The sequence below is a fragment of the Pteropus medius genome, unplaced genomic scaffold, assembly GCF_902729225.1.
Source record: "Pteropus medius unplaced genomic scaffold, Ma_sr-lr_union100, whole genome shotgun sequence".
Taxonomy (NCBI): Eukaryota; Metazoa; Chordata; class Mammalia; order Chiroptera; family Pteropodidae; genus Pteropus; species Pteropus medius.
Genome location: NW_024349800.1, coordinates 16,683,349 through 16,703,648, shown reverse-complemented (window position 1 = coordinate 16,703,648; position 20,300 = coordinate 16,683,349). Strand labels below are relative to the sequence as shown.

The following is a 20,300-nucleotide window of genomic DNA, read 5'->3' as shown; positions in this document are numbered from 1 at the left end:
CAGAAAAAAAGTAGAAGCCAGAGAAAGAAAGCTTTGACATTGAAATTTTGTTGTGTGTGGTTACCAACAAGGGCAAGATCTATGGGTGGCTCAGGTAGGGTGAAGGACAGGATCATTGAAGAAGAGGTCAAAAAAGTGAGAGGCCAGGGTGGGACAGGATCCTCTACACAGATTTGGAAATCACCCAGCATTATGACAGGAGAGATGCTTGGGAGAGACGATGCGCTTGGTGCCAAAATCTTCAAAGAGTAAAGGTGAGTGACTCTGAGACCTTTAGATCATTCCAATGAAAAAGAGAAGTTCGTTACGGCATGGCTTTGAAGAAGATGGGGGTTCATTACGGCATGGCTTTGAAGAAGGAGGAAGGAGTTAAAATTGATAGAAAGTGGCAGTGAGCAAACAGAACCTCTTCTCTTCATTCAGACTCTGTGATACATGGAGTTAGGAGAAAAACAGCCCTCGCTCTGAGGGAGGCTGAGGGAGCAGGCTCACGAAGAGAACTCACAAAGAGGTGAGAGATCGTCCAGATAGGGTTAAAAGTAGTGAGTTTTGATGATAATGGATGACACATCCAGGGAGACACTGTGGAAGAGTTTGAGAAATCAGGATGATGTTTCAGTTGGGTCAGGTTCAGTAATGCAGAGAGTTTTGTGGGGATGATCCAGGTGATAAGAAATAATTTGACTGTGGTTCCCATGGGGATCCATGGCCACAGATGAAGAACATAGTTGAATTAGTCCTGAAGCTTTCTTGCCAGAGTGTAGTAGTGAGCTCTGGGTGATAGGTAGTAGCAGCAGAGAATAGAGCTTGGCGGGTCTCCCAACTCCTGTGTTGATGACGGCACTGAAGCCAGTAGAAGGGCATGCAAAGCATTAGAATACTTCCTGGCTTCCGTAAGTGCTCAAGAAATGTCAAGTGCTGTGGTTGTTGTTTTCTAAACACCCTACCATCAACACCTCTATATTCTCACTCCTCTCTGGTGTACCACTCCCTTTCACCTGGATACTTCCTCCTTGCCCTTCAGACTATGGCTTGGATATTACCATCTCTAGTGGTACCCAAAGCTGTACCAGCCTTTTGTTTCTCCATAGCACACCCTCCTCATGGAATGTATCATGCTATTCTGGATTATACGTAATTTTCTATCTCCACACTGGACTGACAGCTCCTAAAAGGAGAGTTATATCTCAAGTACTAGAATTATATATGACACAGGTGCCCAATAAAGATGTGTAAAATGAATGAAAGGAGGAGTGATTGAATGAATTTCTATTTAGTGAGAAGAAAACGGGTACTGAAGAGGGGCCTGAAACTTTCGAAATCTGTTCAAGTTTAGCTGTACCAAGGGAGAAGCCCATTGTTGATTCCACTACTGAGTACCGAGCAGGTGCCAGGTGCCCAGGTCACTTACTGTGTTACACGATATGCCTGGAAAAACCATTTACCGCAAAATGTTATTCCCGTCCTGGCTTAGAGTTAGATTTTACTATTAGATAGTATTTTATTTATGTTGCCATCATCTTCTCTTCTCAAAAAAAAATCTGTTTTGGGGATAATTTGATATCACTCACGTGAAAATATATTTAGTGTATCTGTGTGGATTAGCTGATTATATGCTTTTCTCCTAGAGGGAGAGGAAAGGGGTAAGAAGGTGTTCGGTCCTGGGTAATAAAGGATCTGCACAGGGCACTGGTATCTGAGAACAGGCAGGAGAGAGATAACAAGATGAAAAGAAGGATTACAAAACAGAGAAACAGAATGATGCCAAACTTTGCTTATGCCAGAATCACATTGACGAAAAGCTAAGTTTTTTCTAGTTTGGAATGGCTAAGGCCTCCAAGAGGCAGGGAAATACCGATTGGGTATATCTGGGAGGCAGAGGTGGGTAGAGAAGTAGATTTGGACACACAGTTCGAAGACGGTTTGGAGAGCACCCAGGAAAGAAAAGGTGGGTGTATAGTTGTGAAGGCCAAGAAAAGCAGAGGAGCATATTTTATTTCCAAGAGTGATTCATTTACACCCCCACTGGGTGGGGGCCAGGCATGCTACATTGACTTCAATTTACCTCAAAGGAGCTTTCATTTACATCTTTGCAATGACAGCCACAGATGACAGAACCCAAGCCCTCAGGGGGCAATGAGAGAAATCATTCATGCCATGCCAGGAGCTGATGTGATGCCAAGCAGGGGGATTAAAATGCAAGAATGAAGCAGGAAGCTGTGGCCCAGAACGTTTTGAAGAGAAGGAAACAAGAGACATTCATGTGGAATGATCCTATTTGAATACTACTTTGAGACACAATGTTTAAGCTTCAATAAATTGATCCTAGCTCTCCCTTCTGTCTTTGCCTCAATCCCACAAGACTTTCACAGGACCAATTGCACCACATTAGTGCCTATAATTGTAAAGAATAACTTTCAGGAATAAAATGACAATGCTCACAAGAAACATGTGAAAACTTGCAGATAATAGTCCAAGGGCCAGAGATAATAGAAATTATACTGTAAATCTGTTTATATTACTTCATTTTCATATACTGCTGCAAAGATCACTTCCTTTCATTACGACTTTTTTTAGATAACATGTTTGGATATATCCTTATGTTTTAGCAGGAAAGATACCTTATTTATATAATTGACACTAAGATTTGAATAAGCAAAGACAGCTCCTTAAGTCTGTCATAATTTTCATGCTTTCAAAGGAGGCAAGACTTATACTCTCTAGTTGATAGACCTTCAGACAATACCACTAAATGGTGAAATAATTTTTTTTTTTTTCAATCAGAGAGTTTTGTTTTTATGGCTGGGACAGAGGAAGTTGTGGCTTGGAGGGTGATGTTTTTTGCAGAGAGCTTACCCCAACTTATCCTGATTCTCACAGCTCCTTCCTTGCCTCTATTTCTGAACCTGAAGGTTCCCTGCTTCATCATACTACGAGAGGCTCCGAGGGAGGGAGGGACAGTGAAAATCTGAATTGAGAGGAAGCAGGGATGTTTTTCATTTGTTGTTGTTTGAATGTGCTACTTAAAACTAGTGTTAGGAGGTCAGAGACTGTCTATGTTGACCCCATAGGACTGAGGAAAAAACAGCTAGCTCATTGAGAAATGCTCAGACTTCATTTCCACATTGTGAATTAGCTTTTTCCTGGTTCTATTTGAATAACACTTTCAAAAACAATAAACTTTAATTCAGGATAATGTTTTATTTATTTTGAATGTTTAGAATGGGCATTCTAGGCATTCAGATAAATTTTTTAAATAACTGCACTTAGTTTACTGAGTGTCTTAGAATCTTAATTTTTATAAAACAGAGTCTAGTTAATATAAAAAAATTTGTTAAGATAAAAATGAAATATCTTTTTTTTTTTTTTGCATGAAAGCAAACTTTGTAGGGGGTTTGGTACCGATAGGGTTAAAAAATGTTGTAGCATAATTAGAAAGGTTACATTTTACCATTTATAGTTACAGACAGAAAAATATAACTACAGTGCAAGATTGCCATGGCAACTCGTTTCTCAATTAGATTTTTTTTTTTCAAAATCTCCCAACCAGCTAACTGCAAGTGAAAACCACTGAAGGAGACGAGATTGAAACAAATATGGGTGAGAAATTATAAAAGTACATAGCAAGCATTTAATATGGTAATTTTCCTAGGTGTGTTTCCACAATTTTAATTTTATCAGATATTATATATTTTCTTCTCCGTCTTTGAAAACGATTCCAGAAAAAAAAAAAAAACACATTGTGTTTTTGTTGTTACTGGCATTGTTAACTCTGAATCACTAAAGTGAGTAACAATCATAAACATTCATATTGTCTGTTAAGCAACTACCTTAAATTGGCTTTAGTGAGTTTCTTAAGTGAGCTTCATATGACATTTAACCTAAATTCATAGTCAGGAGCATTTGAACTTACCATAAATAGAATACCAATATTTACTGGTGGATTCTGAAATCAGAAGCAACTTCAGTATCAACATCCCAGAAATGTTTCCATATTTTATTATGATGCAACTAAACATTTCTTATGAATAGCACCTATTATCCATTTTATTGGTTCAGGCCTGGCAAATGTTATCACTCCTTTGAAGGATTTGAAGATGAGAAAAAGTTTAGGAACTTGAAAACTTAAAACATATACAAACGATTGGTGACAAATTGTTTTACGTCTAGATTTCTGAAATTTTCAAATGAAAGAAGTGGGGTGGAATAAACTTTCACTGGCTCTGACCTTCTAATAATTTTCCATAATGATAGCATTTGTACTTTCTTTTGTATATATTTCATGATCTCTAGCACATTGTCAGAACTCAAATTATATAGCTGCAAAGCATTAACTCTTAAAGCAGAAACATGATCTTCTGAAAAGGTATCTTAGCTTATCACGAATTATAAATGAATATCTACCCATAATGTCTTATACTAAATAACATTTTTCCACATGACATCATGCCCCCAAGGAACCACTCAGTCAGTTCCTTGTTCAGCTCTCCTGGCTCAAACCGACTTCCTGATAGACTGAGTTTCTTGAAACCGGGACGGGGCCTTACACATCTCTGAATTCCTGGGTTCCAGCAAAGTGCTTTTACTTGAGCATCTCCTCCATTTCTCACTGCTTGGAAATTACCTACACAAATGTATCTGTCCAGTATCCCAGGCTCTGTCTGCTCAAACCAAAGCACATTCAACTTCAAAAGACCAATTGTGTATTCCCCATTCTGCTCCTATTTCTTCCTACACTGATTGGTGACATCACTATGCTTAAATTCACTCCGGGCTTGAGAAGCTAGCCCTGCATCATTTTTTTCCTTCCTACCCCACTGCACCTCTTTCAGGACCTTTTCCCTAAACCCCCTGTGAGAAGCTCTCCTTACCACATCAGAGCTCCCAGAACAGGTTGACGCTTTCCTCAGGATCCCATAGTTGATCTTGTGGTGTGGTTATTTGTGCATCCACATTATCCAACTTCTGACACTATAAAGGACCCCAAGCCACTGCCACCCTTTGGAATTCTCTGACCCAGAACTACCCACTAGGCTGCTGAATGGCATCACCTGGCAAGTAAGCTTCTCCTCCAACCCCTCTCTCTCTCAGGAGTTCCCCTGCCCTCCTCTCCTTCTGGGTGGTAGCCCCTGTGAAGTTGACCATGGACCTTCTCCGGCTGTTAGTGACTCCTGCAAACCCAGCAAAGCACCATCTAAATAAAGCTTGTAGTGTGCTACTGCCACCAGGTGGTCACATGTTTTTCTTTGATTAGCCCAGCCTCGAACTCGCTACGATGACTGAATAAGGACAGTAAGGGAGATAGAGAGGTCAATGACAGTTTGATGTTTTAAGTGTGGGTGACTGGATGTTTATATTATTGTGACATGAGAAAATAATTTTATTTTAAAAGGTAGCATGAAGTGTCTCCCAAAGAATGAGTATATCATTATGTTTAGTTATGAGTATGAGATTTTCTGAGGATAGCCTTGCACAGCATAGACAGAACTAAACTACCCAGCATAAGTAATTCATAGGAATTAGGGTTTGGGGGAAGAAGGGGAGGAAAAAGAATAAAAGAGAGATGAAAGAAAAAAGGAAAATGCTAAGCAAAATGGCAAAAGGGTCATGCTTGCAGAGAAATGTCAGCCAAAGAGAAATGACCGAATGGCAGGGGCAGCTGAAGAATTCACAAATAGGAATTTCTAATGCGACATTTCACATAGTTTGGTCTGGGTTTCTACAATGTATTACTAACCACTCTCGCCATCCTACATCTTTATTAAAATTTTATGCAAGTGGTATTTGCACAAATCAAGAAAAAGAAGTCACCATCTTCTATGCCTGAGTTAACGCAGAGCAGAGAGAACAGAGCAGAGATAAGTCAGAGTGACGTTTTAAAGAGAAATCAGATCAAAACTTGGCCACAGGAATCTAAGTGCCCCAGATAGGGGAGAAGACAGCATTCCAGGCAGAGATAACCTTACCTTATGTGCTAAGGGTCTGTAGAAGGTAGCAGCATAGTGCATTTAAAACAATTAAAGTAAATGAAGCAGAGAGGAAAGGGGAGCTATGAGGGATGGAAGACAGATAAGTGCTGGCAGTCAACAGCAAGGTTTTGGGTCTTCATTCTAAGACTAACGGAAAGTCTTAATTTTTATTTAGGAGAATGCTATGTTCCAATTATCTTTTTATAAATATCACTCTGGCAACCAGTGGGTTTCAGGATGAAGGAAGGGAAAATACCTAGGTAGCTATAATTGTGGTCCAGGAGAGATAAGATGATAGAAACAGAGAGAGGCATATGGATTTAAGAGGCATCAAGGGGGTAAATTAACAGAATTTACTAATGGATTTGCTCTTGGTGGTATAAAAAAAAAGGCATAAAAAATAATTTCAAGTTTTCAGGGGTGTTGACTGGCTTGGACAGAGAACCAGGTGAGTGTGGAGAATTATGAATTTCATTTCGAACATGTTGAGTTTGCAGTGCATTTGAGACATTTAAGTGAAGGTGCCAAGTAGGCGGTTGGCTATTGAAAGGTAACTGAGAGAAGAGGTGTGATGTGGATATAAACGGAGGAATCGAGAGTAAACAAGTGACCATTAAAGCCCTGGGCCTGGACGATGCTGTTGAAGGGTGGGGCGTAGACTCAGAGGAGGATAAAGACTGTGGGCATTTAGGAACATCAGCATTTCATGGCTTGGTAGAATGTGACGAAGTAGTAAAAGAGACCGATAAAGAATAAATAGAAAACTAAAAGTAGATCTAGGAGAGTATGTAAGGGGGCTGCATTTCTCAGAAGACAATAAGAGAGATTTCATAAAGGCATGAATAGTCAGTGGCACCTTATAGAAGGTCAAGCAGTCATAGGGACTGATATGTCAACAAAGTTTATCAGCCAGTTCACTAGTGATCTGGAGAGTGCCGTTTTCACAAACTAATGGTGGTAGGAACCAGAAAATGAGTTGGCTTACATTGTGCCTATAATAGATTTTAATCCAAACACCAACAGAAGTTTTAAACCCAAACACAACTAAATTTGATTGTTCTGTACTATGTAAGTCAAGAAAGGAACAGTAGAGGGATGGGGTGATCTGTGGTTTTAAAGGCCACAGAGAGGTCAAGGGTTAAAAAGTTCAGGAAAAACACTCATTCCTATAATGACTGAGAATTCTGGTGGTCTTTTCAAATGTGCTGCACAGACAGGAAGATGTGGGAGAAATAAAGTCTCCAGGAAAGTTTATGTGATAGAGAAAATGGAAGATTACAAAATGAAGAACAGAAAAGAGAGAGAGAGAGTATCAGTATTAAGAGAAAATTCTTTGCAGAAGGTTGGAGGGGACAAGAGAGGGAGACCGGTGTACAAGTGAAGGCTGATGGGGAATACGGTTAGCACTGAGTTATTAGCTAGCATTAAAAATAATATTTTTATCTGTTTTTGACCTATTTTCATTTTCTTTGTGCTCTTCTGGGGACAAAGATCTCTTTTTAAAGGCTTTGCTTCCTTTCATCGTTTAATAATTGCTTCTATTTTTCAGCTTTTACTAAAAAGGCTATTTCTCAACCCTGGGAATGCACTGGCATTAAAGGTGAGAAACAGAAGCTATACTTTGAGCTCTCCCAAAGAAAAGCACTTTAAAAATCAAAGGCATTGCTATATCGTTATTATTCTCTTTTTCCCCTGAAAGCTTGGCATGACATTAGCCCTGATCCTCAGATAGAAGTCTTTCAGTTTAGCCATTACATTAATCATCTGTGACTCTAAAAAGGGAATGGATATCTAAATTGATCAACCTAGTCCGATCATCTTCTCTCTTCCTTGGTTCTGGTGTAGTGGATCTGAGCCAAGAATCAGAAATAGGAGCATTGTAACTCATTTTATCTTCCATGGAAATCACATCCAGCGATGCATTAATTGTAAGGGCACATAGCCAAGCACTGTCAGCTCTGTGCAGAGATCTACAAGCTCAATGGGCATTGAAAGCATGAGATGTTAACTTATGAATAATCCTTCCATATTTTTACACAGTTATATAATCAGTTGCTCATTATAATGACAATTTGCATTAATATTGGAATACTGAATAGAAGACAAAAATAAAAAGTTATTTTGGAAATAAGTAATACATATTTCTAAGTACTAGTTATTGTCTACCAAGACAAAATTGGTTGGATCTTACAATACTCCAGAAACAATTGTAACTGGTAAAACTCCTAGTTAAAATTTTCATCACTTAGGTAGCTCTATGAAAGATATCATTCATAGAGAAATAGCTAAAGACAGCCTGAGAGGAAAGAAGGTTTTAAACTGGAAATATAATCCATATTGGATGAGCAAGTTTAAGAAGAAAACATTTTAACAGAAGGTGGATGTAATTCCAAGTTGCAATTGTTTAGTATGTTCGATAATTATATATATAATACATAATACATATAATAAAACACACACACACATAGATGTAACAACAGGCATGAAAAAGCAAATTAAGTCCTTTGTGTCTATTGGTTGACTAAAGTTTATTTGTGTCCTTATAGATCCAACCTAAATTATATTAAAAGACATTTCCAAATGTTTCTAGTACTTGAAAATAAGAAAGGCATTAAGAGTTTGCACAGCAGGTAAAACTTTGGGGAAATAAAACAATCTAATATTAAATAAGCACATCATTTAATAACTCTCTTTTCCAATTGTTGAATTGAGAAAGTAAGTCCCATTGAAACGTGGAAATATTTGGTGAAGATATTCCAGGGGTTGAAGACATGAAAACAGTTTTGGATGCCCTAGAGCAAAACCAAGTCAGAGATCTATTTTGCTCTATGCGTTGGTGATGACATAGATTACAGGAGTTCCACACTGTGTTTGCTGTTTTGAAAGCCAGAGGGCAGACTCCATGTTTTGTTCACTGTAATGTCCTGAGATCCTAGAACCATATCTGGCACAGTAATCACTTATTAAATATTTATTAAATAAAATTGTTGCTGACATTCCTAGCATGGAAATTGTAGAACCAGGTGTCCTCCGCATGGTTTATAGTTTTAGTTTAATTAGTGTTCTCAACAAACAAAAAATAAAAATAGAAAACACCTATCACTTAAAGTTTACAAAGAACGTGCCACACAGAGCCCCGTTTGGTCATCTGGATTCATCGCAGCCTGGAAGCTGCTGTGCACCAGGAGCCCACATTGGAGCCCTGCCTGGTGCCCAACTCCATTCTCTGCTCTGCCACTCCTATGGGTTAAATTGTGAACCCCAATATTCATATGTTGAAACCCTAACCCACAGTGCTTCAGAATGTGACTTCCTTTTGGAAATAGGGTCATTGCAAATATAATTAGTTAAGTTTGGATAATGTCATACTGGAGTAGGATGGGCCCCTGTAACTGATATGACTGATGTCCTTATAAGAAAGGGAAACTTGGACACAGACATGCACACAGGGAGAACACAAACTGAAGATGAAGGCAGAGATCAGGATGATGCTTCTACAAACTAGGGAATGCCAAAGGTTGCCAGGAAACTACCAGCAGCTGGGGGAGAGCATGCAACCAATTCTCTCTCACAGCCCTTAGAAGGACCCAACCATGCTGATACTTTGATATTAGATTTCTAGCCTCTGGAACTATGAGACAATAAATTTTTGTTAAGTCACCCAGGGTGTGGAACTTTGTTACAGCAGCCCTTAGCAAACTAATACAGCAACCTTCTTCCCCCTTGCAGCTTGTCAGATTTCCTACTGGGCACTTGCACCTTGACCTCACTTCCACTGGGTACTGTTTGAGTCTAGTCGGCACTCAGAGTTCACGAAAAATGCCTCCAATTTATTCCAAAGCATCCACAATTACATGTTGTCAATATCTAACACATTTGTCCATCAAATAACGTAGCAATTACATCTGACACCTTTGTCTTACCTTCTGTTTGCTCCTGTGCTTGGAGTGGCATTATAACCTGGAGGTGGTGGCGGAAACCAGGACTGTCTGCCAAAAAATGACATCAGTTACAAACACGGTGTTTGAAAGGCCTGATCCCACCCACATGTCTACAGGAAAAGCTGAAAATTGACAATAAAAAAGGCAACGAGATGACTTTTCTATAAGGCCTTGGAAATAAAATGAAAGCAATTTCATAAATGCAGTAGAAAGTAACTGTCCTATATTCCTGGCCATCTGCTCTCCCAGGAAGCTCCTTTTCCCAATTCCTTTAACATTAAACATTGTGGACATTTCTTTAAAAATAAATCTGAAGGAAATCTAGAAAATAATAACATTTGTTAAATATAGGTAATAGGTTCATGGGTGTTTACCATAAAAAATCTTCTTTTCTGTCTATTTTTCTGCATATCTGAAATATTTCATCATAGAAATAACAATAATCTTATGTTCTACTCAAATATGGCTTTAAAAAACTGTATGATAGAACTCTGACAAGTAAGAATAATTAAAACATAAATGAACACCACAGCAATGCTAACTTCAATTTTATGTATAATGTATATACTTACATACAAATACATATATATCCAGTTAGAAAGATGTCTTCATACTACTAGGGCATAACTGTAATTGGTAGAGATAACTAAGGGCTCTATCAAAAAGACTAAAATATGTACCAAAACTCAAGATGTTCAGAGGAGAGTGACATAGCCTAGACAAGAAACAGGATAAGGGAGGACAGAGGACAGAAGAGCTGGCTTTAAATTCTTGAAGCAGGAGGTCCAATTAAGATGGCAGAGTAGGTGAACTCTGAGCTCAGCTCCTCCCACAAACACATAAAATTATAACTAAATTATAAAACTATCATCAGTGAGAACCACCTAAAGACTCACTAAACAGAATTCCTGTAACTAAGGACATAAAGAAGAAGCCATGTCAAGACAGGTAAGAGGGACAGAGACAAGGTCCAGGCAGGTCCCACACCCACAGTGGGGTAATCAATAAATGAAAGGGATAGCTCAGCTTTGGAGTGTCCCCCTGAGGAGTGAGGGGTCTGAGCCCCATACCAGATCCCTCAGCCTGGGGTAACTGTGCTGAGAAAGAAGTCCCCACGACATCTGACAGGGAGTGTATCTGAGAGAAAAATGGTCTGTGGGAGACTGAGACGTTAGCCTTAGAGGGTCACGCTCCCTCGCTCCAAGTTCCAGCACCAGAGGCAGCAGTTTAAGAAGTGCCTGGGTATGACAGGAGAAGAATTAAACTGACTAACTATGGGGCAAAGGCAGGGATTGTTAAAAACTCTCAAGGAACAGAATGCTTGTAGGTGCCATTGTTCCTTTATTGAGCCCTCCTCCCACCTGGCCCTGTGCAGGATGGTGCAAAATCTGTCACGCTCTATTAGCCTGGCTAACAGTTTGCCCCATCTCAATGGTTCCTCGAGGCCTTGTCCCACCCTCCCCGCTTGCCTACCCAGACCCTCTACGCAAGCAACAGCCAGCCTCTGTTCATGCAGCAGTCTCCCCCAAACATAAGTGATGGCCATCCTTGGCTAGCACTGCAACTCCTACCGAGCAGCCCCAAGACCAGCACAGATGGTGGCTGGCCTCTGCCAGCACCAGAGCCCTCCCAAGAGGCTCCCCTGCGCACTGTTGGTGGAAATGTAAAATGATGGAACCACTAAGAAAGACAACATAGAGATTCTTCAAAAATCTAAAAATAGACTACCATATGACTCCGCATACCATGTCTGGGTATTTATCTGAAGAAACTGAAAACACTAATTCAAAAAGATATATACACCCCTATGTTCATTGCAGCATTATTTATAATAGTCAAGATATGAAAGCAACCTAGGTGTCCATTAATAGACAAATGGATAAAGATGTGGCACATGTATACAATGAAATATTACTCAGCCATAAAAAATAATGAAATCTTGCCATCTGCAACAACATGGGTGGACCTAGAGGGCATTATGCTTAGTGAAATGATTTAACTTATGGGTGGAATCTAAAAAATAAGATAAAGGAACAAACAAAATAACACAGAAACAAACTTGATATAGAGAATAAACTGTTGGTTGCTAGATGGGAGGGGTTGGGAAGATGGGTGAAAAAGGAGAAGGAGATTAAGAAGTACAAAATTCTAGTTATAAAATTAATCATAGGGTTGTAAAGTACAGCACAGAGAACATAATCAATAACATTGTAATAACTATGTATAGTGCCAGATGGGTACTAGATTTAACCATGTTGTTCACTTTGTAAACAACGTGGTTAATCACTATATTGTACACCATGTCTAATCACTATATTGTACACCTGAAACTAATATACATTGCCTGTCAACTGTAATAAATAAATAAATTAATTAATTAATTAATTAATTCTGCTGCAAAAACAAGTTGAAAGTATAAAAAAATCACAGTGAGAGCTCAAAAAGCATACATGTATATTAAAAGTATTCAGTACGGGGTCACTGAAGAGTCTGCAAGAGACATATCTGTGCTTCCTGTCAAAGTCCATCTGTTTCCTTTACCCTCTTCAAAACACTCTTTAGTGGATATCATGAGGTCAAAGTAAAAAAAAAAAAATTAAAAAAAATTAAAAAAGAAAGAAAAAGAAAAAAAGGAAAAAAGAACAGAAAGTAAAAGACTTAGACTTAGAACAATTGAGAGTTTTCTTTTATTATCCGATAGTCATGAGCATTTTAAATACCCATCATTATTAGCAGAAAAATGAAGCCAAGTGACTGATAAGAAAATGTGCTGAACAGTAGAATAATATTCCATTTCATCAAGACTTCTGACCTAGGCAGCAAAAGTGACTGAATAAAATAATTGATTTCCCATCGTAGAAAAAAGATGGCTTCAAAGTTGTAGCAAAAAGTATTGTTTAGAGCGGAGAGGTTGAAGCCTTGCTGGTATTTACAGTCAAAAAGCAAAAGCGGATAATGTTTTAGAAAAGGAATGTATGGTTATATCAGCTCAGCTTGTCCTTAGCAATCTGAACTCAGAGGCCATATTTGGTCCTAAGAAGCAAGTGGGAATTTGACAAGTGTGTAGCACATCGTGAAAAGGAGCAGTGAACTGAGCCTAGGTCAGCCGCCAGTACTGAAATATGAACCTTCAGATATTTCAGGACTAGTGAATTTTGTCCCTCTTTCTTTGGTTCCTTTACAAAGTCCTTTGGTCTGGAAGCAGACGAGTCCTAATCCTAAGAGAAAACCTGTTCTCTGAGTATTTCTGGTGTCATTAAAAAGGAAGTATTAAAAACAAAATAAAACAAAATTCTTGAAGAAAATATATTCTCTGAGGCACCACAGGACTGAACTAAGATGAGATAGAAGTAAATCAAAGCATATTCCACCTCAATGTAAGCAGTAGGTACTACCAATGAGAGCTAGTCAAAGGTATGTCACAGAAGTGAGTCACATTGCTGGCTTGAAGACCAGTCACATGGTCTTGAACCATGCCTCGATTGTCAGGGAAAGATTCTTGCACTGGGTATGATATTGAACTAACTAAAGTTAAATTTCCCTTCCTATATTAGGAATCTGTTTCTAATAAAGGAAGTGTCAGGGGGATGTAAAATTGGGTCTAAGAGAAAGGTTATCATATTTCCTGAGACTGTACAGATACAAATAGAATTCTAACTACAGGAAAAATAGAGTCAGCCTTTTCTTTCTAGGAATACTATGGCAGTCAGCCAATCCACTGACAAACACTGAACACCTACCCTATAGCAGGCACAGTCCTAGGTACAGGCAAAGAAATAAGAAAATGCTAAAAGCACAGAGGTTCACAAATGCTTGTTTTCCATTAGCATCATGATTCACTAGCACTGTGTTCTCTTCAACATGCACCATCACCATCTGTCTCATGAAGAATGTTCTGCCACCACAGGTCTAGCTATGTCTCCTGATAAACAGAACTCAGAACAGGCAGAATGTGGGAGGCCACATAGGAGAGAGAAGTCAGAGGAAAAGGCCATAATCACACAAACAGAGATCAATGTCTTGGGATAGAGCATTTGACTCCATACTTGGAAGTTGGGTCAGCCCACTCCATGGAGCAGAGGAGGTAGCCACATTGCAGGCTGGTTTCAGGAACATGGTGACATATGACCATACCACAGTCATTATTTCAGGGTAAGGCATTCCTATAGTTGGACTCTATCAACATGTGTGACCTGAAGTAGCTCATCTGTTAATATCTGGGCTCTCTCATCAAAAACATTTTTAAGATATTTAAGACCCTAGGGAAACTGAAGAAAAGACTGCATATTTGAAAAGGAGATTTGTGTGTAAAGACAGAAGTTTGAGGACAACAGAATCCACTAGGTTCTGAATCCCTGGGAAGGGGAACAGGGAATAAAGAGAAAAGGCAGAGCAACCCCCAAATGCTGACTAGGGGTTCAGAAATGATTTGGTTCTGAAATTAATAAAGATAATCCTTGACAGAATATGGGCAAGAGGCAGATACAACCAGTCCATCTTTTTCTTTATAGGTCGTACCTCTTTTTCTTTACAGGAGTTGTAGCAGGGGTGGAAGCTGGTGTTCTGGTGGCATTTGCACTGAAAAAACCTCCAGGTTGCCTGTTTAATCACAAGAAAAACAAGTCATCACGTTCCTGAAACTTTTTTATTCCCACCTTTAAAGGTCTGATAATCTACTCACATTCCCACCTACTCTCCATCTACCACAAAATATTTTACATGAAGTTAGAACAACAAAAAAGCTCCTCCTGAGTTTATCCATTTAATAAATTGACAGGCTCTCATATAAGTAACTAAAACTGAGGGAACTGAATTAAGAAATCATTCATCATATAACACTGTGTGTCTGAAATCTAGACCAATCAATTCAGGTGTGCTATGGATACATATATATAATTTATATATGTGTATTTTAACCTCGTAGTCATATTGTGATTAACAGAATTATATAGCAATGTTTTTCTGCATTAAAAGCATTAGCTAGTTTAAGAGAGTATTTTAAAAACCACATGATTTTTAATCCCTCTTTAGTAGTTATCAGTATCTGCAGACACTCAAAAGAATGCAAATGATCCAGGCCTGTTTCAGCTACTGAGAGGTGCAGTCCAGTGTGAAAATTACTTTTTTATCAATACAAATTTAAAAAGCAGTTACATTTTCAAAAATCTACCTAGTTTGGTTAGTTTATAACTGCCAGTAGTCCATTCCAGGGAAAATATATTCCACCTAAAGAGATTGTTAGCAAACTCATGATTTCATGACTCAGTTGAGTTGCAAGTGTGATGGGTGTTTTGGGAGGCTTATGAAATGTAGGAGGGGAAAGAGTCACTTGCATAGGAGTAAGAAAAAATGGAAAGGTTCTGTGGAAAAAATATTACAAACATCGATTTAAAAAAAAAATGAGTTGAGCTTTGGTGTTTGGTTAGAACAGAGATTGGCAAACTTTGCTGTTAATGTCCACACAGTAAATATTTGAAGCTTTGTGGACCATTTCAGTCTTTCTACTACTTAACTCTGCCTAAGTGATAGGAGTGTGGCTATATTACAATGAAACTTTGGCCTAAGGGCAGTAAACCCTGGTTTTCTTTGAATATATACAAAGAAATACACTTTTTTTCTTAAAATGTAACTTCAATTAGAAAAGTACATACATTTTGGTTGCTTCTGGTAATCTCACCGGAGACATGTATCTGGTACGAAAAAGAAAAGGCAAAAATTTGAGCAGCAATGAAGAATTAATACTTGCATCTATTTGCTATTGCCCAAGAATTTAGAATTATTATTATTAAGGGTTAGACATTATTTGAGAGAAAGAAAGAGAAAGCATCAGTATTTGAATAAATTTGGTAAGGCAATTTCACAATCTTTTTATGTCTTTTACTAGATTGCAAAGAAATTTTGTTTTCAGAAAATTCAGATCTTTTAAGCCCAATGATTTTATTTGAGTACAGTAATTTTCTTTAGCAATAAAAATTTTAAAAAATTAACATTTACATGTATTCCATAATCTTTCCATCAGGATAACTTAAACAGAAACATAAATGTGGTAAGAACGATGGCTTTTGAAGCAATAAGCTGTTTATTTTTAAGCCAGACAATGAGATTTTATTTTTCTCTAACCATGAACAGAAGTAAAAAATTTCATTCCAGATTTTTGTATTAAAAAATAGAGGGTAAGAATTTACAGAAAGATATTAAGTAGAATTTAAAAATTATAAGTAAATAAATAATGCTTAGAAAAATATTGTACTTGAGCCTTTCCCGAAGTTAGTAAATATTGGTACCTATTGGTTATTTGGTTATCCAAGGTATTGGCCTTATGTGTTTTAGCAGCATCGTGTCTGTATGAGATCCTTTATAAAGAAACAAGACAAAAGTCTGCATAAACAATATATTATTAAACTCTTTTTAAATCTCTTTTATGTTAGAATAACTTCAAAATATAACTTTTCTCTAGTAAAAGTAAATTTTTCCAAGTATAACATTTTAGAAAATTTTACAATAAAAAATCTACTTGTGAAAAAATCTATGAGGCTCTTTTGATAGAATTTAGAATTTTTAAAGTTTATGCTTTTCACCTAGACTTTCTGACTCATTGAGCATTTAACATTAACTATTTTATATTCATTATTATTTAATAACATATATAGCCAATGACAGTAGTTTCTATGTTGGCAAAAATATATCAATGGAAGATATAAGTTTTTTAATGTTTTGTGGCATAGACAATACTATATGTTTGCCAAATTCATTTTATTTTCCTTCTGAGCATACAGGGAGACTACGTTTCTCAATCTTTATTACAATTAAGTTGAGACCATGTGATTGAACTCTAAACTAAAGAATGCGACAGAAATGTTGTTTGCCACTTCCAGACCCATCTTAATTCACCTTGTGTGATCCTCAATGCTCTTTCTTCCCCTTCCACTGTGGCTTTTGTGCCCACGGTTTAAAGATGGCACCATTAAAACATGGAAAGAATTTAAGTCCCTGAGTCACTTCATGGATCAGAGCTATCCCTCTACTCTTCCAGCTAATCATACTGGAGTCTGATGAGAGCAAGCAGTAATCTATTGTACTAAACCACAGTGATTTGGGGGCAAGAAAAGGAACTTGTTTAAAGAGTTACTCTACCCTGGCAAATTAATTTAGTTTGACTAACACGTAATAGGGTCTACTGGCCATCAAAGGGTTGAATTCTCTAATCCCAGGTCTCCCCAAGGAGGGAAGTTCTGCAAAAAGTTGTTTGTCTGTCCCTTAGGTCAGGAAAGACAAATTGGGAATCCTGTCATCTCCATGCCCATGGCAGGATCTCATGCATGCAGCCCTTGTTCCTTCTCTTCCCTTCCTCACACAGATAGGAAGGTTCTTCCTGAGATGTGGGGCTGTTTTTAGGAGCATTCTGCAGGCTTGTACAAAACTAGGATGTAGCAAAATTAGGCTCAGGAAAACAAAAGTCCAGCAAGACTCTTCTGTTGATCCCACACTACAGGTCTACTATAATTTTTTTTTAACTTTATTTTTACCATCAACTTTAGTACAGGTCTTTATATAAACCATTCCTGGGGAGATGGACACTAACTTTGCCTCACTCTAAAAAAAAATTCATGTTGAAAAAAATATGACAATTGTCATAAGTTTAAAATAATTTCAATTCAGTGAATAACTCTAATACATTAAAATTTATGAGTCAACCCCAAACACAGTTTCTGTTTATGGTAAATAATGTCATTAACTAACAGATCTTAAATGCGAAAACAGAAGGCTGGCATCCCTCGGAGTTCCATACTGTCAACAGACTGCTCACTATACAGAGATCAGCTTGTACAGAATCCTAGAATCCATGTATGAAAAACTCATATATAAGGCGATCGATCATCAAGACAAAGACTACAAATATATCCCCTGCACTGCTACTGAGCCTCCAAGATGTTTATATTTAAAGAGCTCTGTAGTAAACCATTGTGAAAACTGTAAGTAAGATGCCAGGTAATCTTAAATCTTAAATATTCCTTGGAAACTCTACGCAGACTTAATAGCTGTCTATGAGAACTTCATAATAAATAAAAATGATCTTGGGAAAATGCTACTCTGGTACACCAAAAGCAACAATCAGTCTAAAGGAAACAGAACCTTAATATCAAACATTCTCAAAATTAAAATACAGGTGAGTTCTGTTGTTAAAATTAAATGAATTTAATCAAAATTCTACAGTGAAGTCTATGTGGGAAATACTGCATGTGATAATAAAAAATAGCTACCCACTACACTTTGCTGCTTGTTTTGTACATTTTCCTCTACTCTTCACAACATCTTTACAAGGTAGACATAATTATTTTCATTTTATACATGAAGAAATGAAATCTCAGAGAAGGTGAGATTTGGCCAAGCAATTAGGATGTAATCTATTCCCAGTCTTTCTAGACGGGCCCCTGATTCTGTAGTGTGATTGTTTTAACACTCATATATATTACGTCAACATGTCGTCTTCCTTCAGTTATTATTTTTCACTTCCACTATCTCTTCCTCTAGAGGTATCAGTCTATGAATAATAATGGAGAGAACCCTAAAACACTATTCCAATAGATATGTCAATTTCTTATTACTTACAGAGATTAGCTTTGCGCTTCTCTTGGAAATTAAGTTTCTGCCAACTTGTGATATGAAATAGGTAGTTTTAATAGGAATCAGACTTGGAGACAGGAAATACCCAAACAATGTAATTGGCAGTATTATCAAAAGAATCGAAGGGAGAGTTACGCTTCCACGATAGAACGCTAGAGGTCTCCCTAAACTAGATTTTACAAAACAATCTAAACCACCTTCAAGATTGGGGTCATATAACACGCTACATACACTATTTACTTGTTTCTTTAGAACAAGTCATATTTTTACATACATATGTATATTTTTAAAGGGACCTCTTCAAATGTAAACTCAGTACTTTTCTCACACTCATTTACAATAAATGCATTATTATTGAAATGCACATAATGTACATATCAAATATATTTGATCATCTTCCTCCGAAGAGTATTTCACGCCTTGCATTTGGAGTGGCCTGCATTATGGAGTCCAACTCCTGCTAACAGGAATTTCCTTTCTTTACTGACCCTGTGTCCTCTCCCTTACATCTGTTTCCACACTTTAAGAGATATAGCTTACTGTTGGGAGACAGAACTGCCTGGGGAATGAGCTGACCAGGATATTTTTCCAAACATGCCACTAAACCTCTTTGTCAGTAAAGCAGGTAATTTCTGGCTTCATCTTCTGGTGTATAAAATGAAGGTTTTGGACTAGATTGGTGGTTCTGAATTTTGGCTGCACATTAGAATCACTTTATAAGCTTTAAAAAATGCCTGGGTCTCATCTTAGACTAATTAAATCAGAATTTGGGGAGTGAGAGGCAGTGGGAACGAATTATCAGTAAAGTTTAAAAGCGCTCTCATGATTCTAATTTGCAGCTGAAGCTGAGGATAACACAACTAGTTTGCCTGTGAGGCCTGGTCTAGTTCATTGTTTCAAGTCTCTATCTTGACTGGCCTGATATAAACTTTCAGACACAGAGTCTACAAAGGCCTAGGTTGCCCACACCTTTACCTTTCTCGAGGCATAATTATCTCACTTTCAAATTCATTCCTAGATGTAGGGTTTCTTCCTTCAGTTAATGGTGCAATGGGACAGCCTGCAAAGCCAGGGTAAATGGACAGATGTATTTTGACTCCTCTCGCCACTCAGTGCTGTGGAGATGAGTTCTTGTACGTATACTTTTACAAACTCATCTTTGTCAAAGCTAGTAATTACAAGAGAGAAGTTAACTCCTTAGGGACACCAGTGATGATTGTCCTCCACTAGGGATACTGACTTAGAAAACCAATGAGTAAAGTATATACATTTGCTATATTAATTAACACTGGCATAATCGGAATATAGAATCTATCAGATACCATGAGTTTCAGCTTGTATGCCTAAAATGCAGCAGGTGACATTGCTGTACAGAATAGCAGCACACCTTCAGCTACAGAGAGGGACCTCAACTATCAATGGCCTCAGGTGTCCATTGTGCCTAGAATCCAATTAAAAATGTTAACTTTGTTCCTTACTTGTGCTTCCTAAGTATCTCACTAAACATAAAACTTAAATCTGATTTGCAGCATTTCTCAATTTTCTCTATAGAAATGAGCCTTTTCCCTCTGTATAAGAGTAAACTAAAAGCAGGTAAAACATAATGGATTCATTCTATAATCCACATGGTGACTCCAGTGCTGGAAGAATAGTTTCCCTTTCTAAAGTAAAGAGCTAATGTCATTATCCTAGGGTGGATCAAAACAACTATGTTATTAAAATTTACAATCTCTCCATAAAGTCGCTGTATAAAAACTGTTTTTTT

At 37.7% G+C, this 20,300-nt stretch overlaps 1 protein-coding gene across 11 annotated transcripts in view; it reads right to left on the bottom strand.

The window, feature by feature from the left end:
• The window catches only part of SCEL (sciellin), a 113,760-nt gene that overhangs the window by 55,553 nt on the left and 37,907 nt on the right, over window positions 1-20,300 (bottom strand). For 10 of the 11 annotated variants that reach the window (XM_039886920.1, XM_039886917.1, XM_039886918.1 and 7 more), the window contains exons 6-9: window positions 16,195-16,263; window positions 15,562-15,600; window positions 14,429-14,509; window positions 9,893-9,958 (exon numbers count right to left, since the gene is read on the bottom strand). In XM_039886920.1, coding sequence (XP_039742854.1) covers window positions 9,893-9,958; window positions 14,429-14,509; window positions 15,562-15,600; window positions 16,195-16,263 — 255 coding nt within the window. The remainder of the gene's footprint in view (window positions 1-9,892; window positions 9,959-14,428; window positions 14,510-15,561; window positions 15,601-16,194; window positions 16,264-20,300) is intronic. The other variant, XM_039886927.1, reaches the window with a different exon arrangement.